This window comes from Oncorhynchus mykiss, chromosome 6 (genome assembly GCF_013265735.2).
Source record: "Oncorhynchus mykiss isolate Arlee chromosome 6, USDA_OmykA_1.1, whole genome shotgun sequence".
In the NCBI taxonomy this organism is placed as follows: domain Eukaryota; kingdom Metazoa; phylum Chordata; class Actinopteri; order Salmoniformes; family Salmonidae; genus Oncorhynchus; species Oncorhynchus mykiss.
Window position 1 is genome coordinate 55438400 of NC_048570.1, and position 10334 is coordinate 55448733.

At 46.4% G+C, this 10334-nt stretch overlaps 1 protein-coding gene across 8 annotated transcripts in view; it reads left to right on the forward strand.

The window, feature by feature from the left end:
* Positions 1–9737, forward strand: part of LOC110526163 (kinesin-like protein KIFC3) — a 73041-nt gene extending 63304 nt beyond the window's left edge. For 7 of the 8 annotated variants that reach the window (XM_036980447.1, XM_021606829.2, XM_021606828.2 and 4 more), the window contains 11 exons: positions 58–300; positions 2694–2869; positions 3142–3246; positions 3388–3518; positions 4278–4401; positions 4924–5053; positions 5141–5370; positions 5512–5658; positions 7110–7236; positions 7505–7551; positions 8049–9737. In XM_036980447.1, coding sequence (XP_036836342.1) covers positions 58–300; positions 2694–2869; positions 3142–3246; positions 3388–3518; positions 4278–4401; positions 4924–5053; positions 5141–5370; positions 5512–5658; positions 7110–7236; positions 7505–7551; positions 8049–8057 — 1469 coding nt within the window. In that variant the 3' untranslated portion in view covers positions 8058–9737. The remainder of the gene's footprint in view (positions 1–57; positions 301–2693; positions 2870–3141; positions 3247–3387; positions 3519–4277; positions 4402–4923; positions 5054–5140; positions 5371–5511; positions 5659–7109; positions 7237–7504; positions 7552–8048) is intronic. The other variant, XM_036980448.1, reaches the window with a different exon arrangement.
* The last annotated feature ends 597 nt before the right edge of the window (positions 9738–10334 follow it).

Genomic DNA, 10334 nt, shown 5'->3' on the forward strand with positions numbered 1-10334 from the left:
TTTTTGTCGTTATTCACTGATGTAACAAAATGCGTGCGTGTCCCTCCCTGTCCCCAGGGGTGCGTATGAACCTGTTGACCCTGCAGCCAGCCCTGCGTACTCTCACCTGTGACTACAACTGTCTGAAGAGACAGGTTCAGGACTTCCCCTTCATGCTGGAGAAGGCCATCACCGAGGCCAAGCAGGAGATCTGCCAGGTGATAGGCGAGGTGAGCAGTGCCAACCAAGAGCTGCTGAGGAAGTACAAGAGAGAGATGAACCTGAGGAAGAAGTGTCACAACGAGTTGGTGCGCATCAAAGGTACGAGCCCTTGACCGTGCCTTCTGAGAGGTGTGTGTGATATCAGCCGTTCATACTAGCTAGTGTATAGTGTGTACATCCAGTAGATTCGCAAGTTTTGCTAGCACAGACTGGAATGTGTTCCGACATTCATCCAATGTCGTTGAAGTGTATACCATCTCAGTCATTGGCTTTATCAGTAAGTGCATTGACGCTCCCCACAGTGACCGTACGTACATATCCCAACCAGAAGCCATGGATTACAGGCAACATCCACATCGAGCTAAAGGCTAGAGCTGCCGCTTTCAATGAGCGGGACACCAATCCGGACACTTATAAGAAATCCCGCTACGCCCTCAGACGAACCATCAAATAGGCAAAGCGTCAATACAGGATGAAGATTGAATCCTACTACATCGGTTGTGAGGCTCCTCGGATATGGCAAGGCTTGAAGACTGCGGACTACAAAGGGAAACCCAGCCACGAGCTGCCCAGTGACGCGAGCCTACCAGACGAGCTAAATGCCTTTTTATGCTCGCTTCAAGGAAAGCAGCACTGAAGCATACATGAGAGCACCAGCTGTTCTGGACGACTGTGTGATCACGCTCTCCGTAGCCGATGTGAGCAAGACCTTTAAACAGGTCAACATTCACAAAGCTGCTGGGCCAGACGGATTACCATGACGGGTACTCCGAGCATGCGCTGACCAACTGGCAAGTGTGTTCACTGACATTTTCAACCTCTTCTTGACCGAGTCTGTAATACCTACATGTTTCAAGCAAACCACCATAGTCCCTGTGCCCAAGAACACTAAGGTAACCTGCCTAAATGGCTACTGACCCGTAGCACTCACATCTGTAGCCATGAAGTGCTTTGAAAGGCTGGTCATGGCTCACATCAACACCATTATCCCAGAAACCCTAGACCCACACCAATTTGCACATACCACCCCAACAGATCCACAGATGATGCAATCTCTATTGCACTCCACACGGCACTTTCACACCTGGACAAAAGGTACACCTATGTGAGAATGCTATTCATTGACTACAGTTCAGCGTTCATCACCATAGTTCCCTCAAAACTCATCACTATGCTAAGGACCCAAGGACTGAACGCCTCCCTCTGCAACTGGATCCTGGAATTCCTGACGGGCCTCCCCCAGGTGGTAAAGGTAGGTAACAACACATCCGCCACGCTGATCCTCATACAGGGGTCACTCGGGTGCATGCTCAGTCCCCTCCTGTACTCCCTGTTCGCTCATGACTGCGCGGCCAGGCATGACTCCAACACCATCATTAAGTTTGCCGATGACACAACAGTGGTAGGCCTGATCACTGACAACGACGATACAGCCTATAGGGAGGTCAGAGACCTGGCCATGTGGTACAAGGACAACAACCTCTCCCTCAACATGATCAAGACAAAGGAGATGATTGTGGACTACAGGAAAAGGAGCACTGAGCACTCGCCCCATTCTCATCGACAGGGCTGTAATGGAGCGGTCGAGAGCTTCAAGTTCCTTGGCATCCACATCACCAACAAACTAACATGGTCCAAGCACACCAAAACCTATTCCCCCTCAGGAGACTGAAAATATGTGACATGGGTACTCAGATCCTCAAAAGGTTCTCCAGCTGCACCATCGAGAGCATCCTGACCGGTTGCATCACTGCCTGGCATGGCAACTGCTCGGCATCTGACCGTAAGGCTCTACAGAAGGTAGTGGGTAGGCCCAGTACATCACTTGGGCCAAGCTTCCTGCCAACCAGGACCTATATACTAGGCAGTGTCAGAGGAAAGACCAAATAATTGTTAGACTCCCATCACCCAAGTCATAGACTGTTCTCTCTACCGCACGGCAAGCGGTACTGGAGCACCAAGTCTCGGACCAAAAGGCTTAACAGCTTCTACCCCCAAGCCATAAGACTGCTGAACAATTAATCAAATGGCCACCCGGACTATTTACATTGACACCCCCACCCATTTGATTTTACACTGGTGCTACTCACTGTTTATTATCTATGCATAGGCAGTTTACCCCTACCTACATGTAAACCTACAAATTACCTCGACTAACCCCAGACTGTACCCCACCACATTGACTCGTTACCGGTACCCCCTGTATATAGTCTCGTTATTGTTATTTTAGTGTTACTTTTTATTTTATTTTTTACTTTAGTTTATTTGGTAAAAAAAATCTTAACTCTTCTTGATCTGCACTGTTGATTAAGGGCTTGTAAGTAAGCATTTCACAGTAAGGTTGTATTTGGTGCATGTGACAAAGCTTGATTTGATTCCACAGGTGCATCTGAGTATATAACAGATCAATTATGTTCAAAAGCAGTGGATCTTTTAATGTGTTGTCCCTAAACAGTATTGTAATGCCTCTCTCCTCTGCCTTCACTTCCCAGGTAACATCAGGGTGTTCTGTCGGGTGCGGCCGGTGTGCCGGGGGGAGCATGATTCTGCCGAAAACATGGTCAGCTTTGACCCAGACGACGATGCCCTTCTCTATCTTTCCAACAAGGTCAAACTGATGACCTTTGAACTGGACAAGGTGTTCCACCCTCAGGCCACACAGGAAGAGGTCAGTAAAACATCATGACTTGGAGTACATCTCAATAGTCTGAAGTGGCTTCCTTGCCTTCGTCTTTACTCATCTGAAAACGTAACCACAGGTAAAAGCAACATAAGACGTTTCTCATCAGCACAGATGAAGGAAATGACATGAGAGGAAGCCCCTTTTTTTAAGTTGAGATATACCAAAAGGATGTTGCTGTCTCTATATATTCTAATGGTTTACTGTCACCAATCACAACGCCTGTCATCCTAACTGTCCCTCTCTGATTGGCTAACCAGGTGTTCCAGGAGGTCCAGTCCCTGGTGACGTCCTGTATTGATGGCTTTAACGTGTGCATCTTCGCCTACGGACAGACGGGCTCAGGAAAGACCTACACCATGGAGGTATTCGCTGCTAATACACACACACACACTTACTTTCACACTCTCTCCTTCTCTCTCATACCACAGGAGATAAATGAAGAGTTTGTGTTGTGTTGTAGTGGTTGTTAATAGCGAATGTCTTGTCTGTCCTTTTTTCTTTAGGGTGTGGCCAAGGACCCGGGCATTAACCAAAGGGCTCTCAGACTGCTGTTCTCTGAGGTGACTGAGAAAGCGCCCGACTGGGACTTCAAGATCACTGTTAGCATGGTGGAGATCTACAACGAGACCCTACGGTGAGAGGACACGCGCACACACACGCATCAGTATAAGTTCCGACAGGGTGAGTAGGTTTGGATTTGAGTGCAGGTGCGGCCTTGCCTCAGAGGTTACACAATGACGGAGGGGAAGCAAAGGGGTCACGTAGTTACAATACGTACCTTTATGAGAAGGCTTTTTTTTTTTTTTATCAAGGCTGAAGCGTTATTTCATTGTGATTTAGACCTAAGCTGTCTTTGACACAGTTCCTGTGTGCATCTGTGTAAGCAATTTGAGTGCATGGGGCCAGCAGTTATATAAGAGTGGATTATATTTAACGTCCTTGGTTCATCTGTTGAACACAAGCTCCTCTCCACCCTCCCTCTATTCCCTTCCTCCCTCTTTTTCTCCCTCTATCCCCTTCCTCCGTGTATCTCACCGTCTCTGTTTTGTCATCTCTGAACATCTGTGTGTCCTTTCTGCCAAAGCGTGACAGCAGAACTCACCACAAGAAGAGAATTGGAGGGGTGGAATGTCACAACACATGAGAGAAGCCGTTTTGGCCCCACTTAGTTGGAGAGTTGGCTACAGATTATCTTGATAGATACATAGCTCAAATTAACAAAAACGATCTATCTAGTTATCCATCTATCTCTCTGTCTGCCAAATGTTGTTGGGGGATATCATAGGAAATGACACCATACACCTAAAGTAGTGCCGTATGGGTATCATTTTAAGACCGTCTTTTTATTTGAGTGGGAACCATCTTTGTAACCGTGTGTTACTGTTTCCTGTAGGAACCTTTTGGGGGACATCCAGGGTGAGAAGCTGGACATCAAGATGAACCCGGACGGTAGCGGTCAGCTCTATGTGCCAGGCCTCACGGAGTTCACTGTCCAGAGCCCTGAGGACATCAACAGGGTGAGGCCACCATTCTACTACTGCCACTTATACTATGCCTGCCACAGGACGTTGGGCTAGTGAGGTAGCGTTGTGCTCTGATCTGCAATCAATGAATCACATTTTGTTTATATGGTGTTACTTACCAATCACAATGTGCCAAATGGCATTCCTTAACGAAACCCTAAAGCAATACATTTCCTTCATTACTGTTTTCCAATTAAATAGAGGTTTAGAGTAAGATGAACTTGGGCATTGTTTACAATCATGTGTCAGTTAATAAGATGGCTCCCACGGTTCTTCAGGCCTGAGACTGAGCTCTTGTTTTCTCATCCTGAAATGTCTGTCAGAGCTCTTGTGTTCCCTGAACAAGTGGAATGTGCCAAAGCCTGGATTTGTCTCTAGTCTACAGATTAGTTTGTGTGTTAATGATTGAAATCTGGTCCTGTGTGTGTTCTGCCATGTGCCTGTGCGGATGAAGGAGCAGTTATTCACTTCATATGACCTTTGACCTCTAACCCCTGGCCTGTGCCCTCTGTGTAGGTGTTTGAGCTGGGTCACATGAACAGGGCCACAGCCTGCACCAATCTGAACGAACACAGCTCCCGCTCTCACGCCCTCCTCATCATCACCGTAGCAGGCGTCAACTCCTCCACCGGGCACCGCACGCAAGGTACACACACAATTCCTGTACCGGACAAGGTACACAGGCAGACAGACGCACTAATTCAGGATTTTATCTCTGTACACCCTCTACTAGGTAAGCTGAACCTGGTTGACCTGGCTGGCTCAGAGCGGATTGCTAAATCTGGGGCAGAGGGCAGCCGTCTGCGAGAGGCCCAGTGCATCAACAAGTCCCTGTCGGCCCTTGGTGATGTCATCAATGCGCTACGGAGCCGACACTCCCACGTGCCCTTCAGGAACTCCCGGCTCACCTACCTGCTGTCTGACTCACTGAGCGGGGACAGCAAGACCCTGATGATGGTGCAGGTGAGAAAGGGGTAGAGGAGGGAGAGGGGTGGGTGGTAAGGGGTTTCAAATTAAATTGGATATTAGCCTATGATAAAACGATCAATGCTTGAAGCCGTCAATGTTGGACTTCAGGCTAATATCAGAAGGTATTTTCTCTAGGTGTCTCCCCTGGTCAGTAACATGAGTGAGTCGGTGTGCTCTCTGAAGTTTGCCCAGCGGGTACGGACCATCGAGCTGGGCAATGCCACCAGGAGACAGTGGGAGAATTCCTCTACCTCCTCCTCGCCCACCCACGACAGCGTGGAGGTAACCCACACACACACACACGCACCCTGGAGAGAGTGAGGGACGCACTCACACATGAAATCTCACACACGTGTGCTAGGTCAGCCCAGGCCTTACGTCAAACCTTCCCCAGATCACTGAGCCAAATCTGGGGCATCAGCTTTCATTCTGTCCCTCTGCCCTTAATAATCCATGTCGGGAAACCCACTGTCTTGCAAAGAAGATCTAGTAGGCTCAGGATGTTTGAAAAGGTTATCTCCAAAGCCTCTGGGTAGTTTGATTTTATTTGATCAAGTCATGACACCCACCATCTGATTGTTCTGAAATTGTTTCTGTTAGAAACAGATAAGAGTAGCATTTCTGCAACATTATTTTGTTGAAATATCAATTGAAATCTGAAAAACTAAGGTAATTGATTGCACCCAAATTGGCCGTATACATTTTTAGGATTCTTATAATATTCAATAAATATAGTACCTAACATCCGATTTAGACCAAACTCTTTTTCTAACAATGAGTATGAGGAATCCAAAGAAATGGCCAAAAGCCACCCACGCCCAATCCCAACCCAACAATGAGTATACAGTATTAAGTCTCTGTTTGACAAGTAGTATTGAGCTGTGGCTCGTGTATTGTTTATTCATCCTATGTAATTTATTCTCAGTGAATTTGGTGATTTCCCCCCCCCCCCGTTCAGAGAAATTAGTCATTTAAGTTTTTAGGTTTATGTCCCATTCTACATCTTCATATTACCAGGTTCTAACCACTAAATGGTGCAGAGATTTTACACATTCGGGAAAGGGGATGAAAATGGTCTCTATTATGGACCATTCCTGATGACCACTTAGTTATGATTACTTATGCACTTTGTTAATTTAGGAGATACTTTCAACAGATTACCATTCAAACACACTGCTTTCTTCAGATGAAAACTCCCCGAGTTAATGCCAGACAGAGCCTGCACTCAAATGCTTAATAGGTGCATCCAGTCTGGGTTCGAGAAGTGTTTACACCTGAATAGAGCGTTTCAGCAAGCCATGACACCCACCATCTCAGATTGTTCTGACACCATCTAGTGGTCAGAACATGGTAATGTCAGGTGTCAGCATAATTTTATTTTCATTAAAATGTCACCAGAACTGAGCTTCAGTCCTTCTACATACAAATTAGCCCGGGGAGTACCCCGAACCCACTAAGCAAGGGGACTGGAACTGGTCAAGCTCACATGTAAATGATCCTCTTTCCCTAAAAGCATCATAGTCATGACTTTCTTACATGAAATGGGAGGTTAACTTGGCCCCAGACAATCAATCTAAGATCGACTTAAGTTTCAGTCTGATGAGAGCGAAACCGAAGCAGAGAAACAATCGTAATCCAGTTAGACAGACAGGATCCTTAGCGGAATAGGGTTGAATGGGGATCTTGAACTTTGGTATTGATATTTCTATAATTGAACTTTGACATTTCTGCAGCTGGACTCTCCCCCGGTGACTCCCGTGCCCCTCCCCATCTCTCGGGCCAGCAGTGCCGGCTCCACCCTCTCTGCCTCCTCCAAAACCCCCACCACACGACGGAGGTCTCAGTCCCAGCTCTCTACAGGTAAATGTGTACACACACACACACACACACACACACACACACACACACACACACCTCCCTCCCTTAGTCCCAACAGGTACACATGCCTCTCTTGAAATGTCCTATGTCACCAAGAACTCTGGGACCCATCAATATACAACACTAACATGTACACACACCACCTTATGCCATCATTATTGGGATGATACAAAATATACACAAACAAAGTGAACTCTGAATCCGTTCACTCCTGTGTCCTGATCCTCTGGTCTGATTGGTTGGTTTGCAGACAGGCTGTTAGGCAGAGCCATCCCATTGGTGGGGGACGGTGGGCAGGTAGGTGGGGTTTATGCTGATTGGTCGCTTGGCATGAAAAGTAAATGCTCAGCATGGCATGGTGCCCAGTGCCCACCCATGTCACCTGGTTAATGCCCACCTATCTAACACACCCCACCTCTAACCCCAGGAAACTGTTTGTGTGGGTCTTGACTCTTGAACCTCTGTCTATGTGAGAGACTGCAAGCTTTGTTTCTCTATCTGCAGATCCATGTGTGTGTGGGTGAAGGTGTCCGTACTCTGACTTCTGGCTGTGTGACTGTCTGAATGCAATTCTTATCTATGTGATCTGTATATTGTATGATGTGAGGGTGTTTATATGTTTTCGTGTCTTGTCTATATGGATTTGGTGTGTATGTGTGGAATCTGTGGATACATCCTCTTCCTTTCCCCCATCTGTGCTGCTCTCTGGCTGGGTTGTAGTGAGCCGTTATTTACACAGGGACACCACTCCCCACTATTCACAGTTTCCTAAATCTATTACTCTGCCCCTACAGGACGACTGAAACTGTCTGTCTGAAGGCTCCAATGGATTCAGAATGAAACCGGACCCTGATCCAGTCAGCCATTGGGCCATCTGAACAGGAGGGTGTTAACCAGCACCTTGACCCACCAATAGAAAGTCTCTGCTTTGGGAACAACCTATCAGCCCTGTCTCCTTCTGCTGATCTCACTCAGCCAATGGGTGAGAGCAACTGGACTAGGCAAATTATCAGATCTGACCGATTGAACGGTGACATTTTAATTTGAAGAGCAGAGGGGTAAAGAGGGGGATATGAACTTTGACCCTCATGGATGGCTGCCTCATGCTGCGTACCGAGACTCAGTCCCAATGCTCTAAAATGGCCTCCAGTTCTCAATTTCTTAATCACCGCTGAAAGGAATCGATAGGTGTTCATTTTAGCCAGGACTGTTGTACAGCCCCCCCATATCTTAACTACGTGCCCTCGTCTATACCCCTGAAGGAACACAACACACCAGACTTCCACACCTGACTAGGGGCCAAATGGGAGGAGCACCTGAGAGTAACACAGGCCCGTGTCCTAAAAACAACTCTCTCATAAAGAAACCCTTTACCCCTCACAGCCCAGAACAACTCCACCCCACCTTTCACTCCTTCCCCTTTGACCCTTCAACTGAGCCTGTGATCTATTCTCCCATTGGCCAATGGACTTCCTCACAATAATACCACACCCACACCCCTAGTGCTAACCAGTCCCATCATCCACTAACAGTATAGCCCTTCTAATCACAGTATTTCTGGGTAAAAAATGCACTTTAAACAAGGCTGTTACCTTCTTGATGTGTTTTATAACAATGCTCCAGTTACAGATTATGATAATATGCATATACAGTATATATGTGTGTTTTGAGATGTTTTTAATCCCTTAAATCTCCTTTGGTTGTTTTTTTTAACGAGGATTCCATCCTGGTCTCCTTCTACACTTTCTCCCCCTCATCCAATCAGGGTACTCCACAGATATGTTACTGTGGAGTACCCAATAAGATTCAAGCAATAGAGATGAGTGCAGAGAGGTTAACTTCCTGTGTAGCCGTTTGTGTTTTAGATTTCTCCAGGGCAATACAGAGCTGCCTCAGCCCTGCATGGAAACGTTCATGTTGTCGTGTTTCTTGTACCGAGCGAATAAAGCTAGACCGATTCAAACTCCCTGACAGACAGGAAATGCCATTCCTGTTATTGGATGCTGCCGGTTGGAGTTGCCCAGAGGCACATTTCTAGGATCAGATTATTCAATAGGGACACAACACAAAACTGACCCTAGATCTGCATCCAGGACAGCTTTATCCTACTCCCTATGGCTGACCACAAGCAGCAAATGACAACGGATCGCCTCACGGAGCAGACACATATGTAGCTACAGAAATTGCTGCCCCTGCGGGAGTGATTAAGCTTGTGAACTGTTTTTCAAAATGCATCCAGTGTAAATAGGAATGCTTAGTACATTTGATCAGCTGATTGATCAATACATATCGGCTAATCGGCCGTGCTTCTTCAATGTTAAACCAATGTTCCCTTCATGTCCAAGGAACATTGAGGACACGCTGCATCATGTTGGTTGTTGATGGGTATCTTTGCTTGCTTTTGTCTTTGTTGTAGCTGCCGTAGGTTTCTACAGTCTTGTTTTTGTACACCCTTTTTAATAAACACTCGATACCAAATGGAACTCAAGTCTTATGCTGTTTCTATAGAGCTCTGAGAGCACAGGACTCTAACAGATGTTTGTTGAAATATATAACCACTAGAAAGCTGCATATCTTTCATCACCATTTACTAAACGGTAGATTGTACTACACCTACCCAGAGACTATGCTCTTTGACCAACTGGTTCAGGATGGTTGCAGCCATAGCGTTGCATAGAGCAGGAGTTCCCACTAGGGCCCCTCCCCTTTCCAGCATTGGGGAACATCCCAAGCACTTCACAACCCTCTTGTTGGCTTAAAGCTTCTTTTGTGCATTTCTACATAGTCATGGGGTGCAAAGAAAATGTTGGTTTTAAAGTGTATTGTCTTGCAGTGTCTGTGTATTCATGACAAAATTACAACAATCTATGGGCTTAAAAACCTAAATAAAGTTACTTTAGAGCTATTCAGAAATGTCAGCTACATTATGTGGCAGGTAACCCAGCAACTGAAAGGTCGCTGGTTCAATTGCTCTGGAGAAATGACTAACATGGGAAATGCGTCATTCCTCTTTTCAATTTTGAAATTGCACCTTGTGCATTCTATTACATCTTTCAAGCGGAAGTTTAAAGCTGGACAGT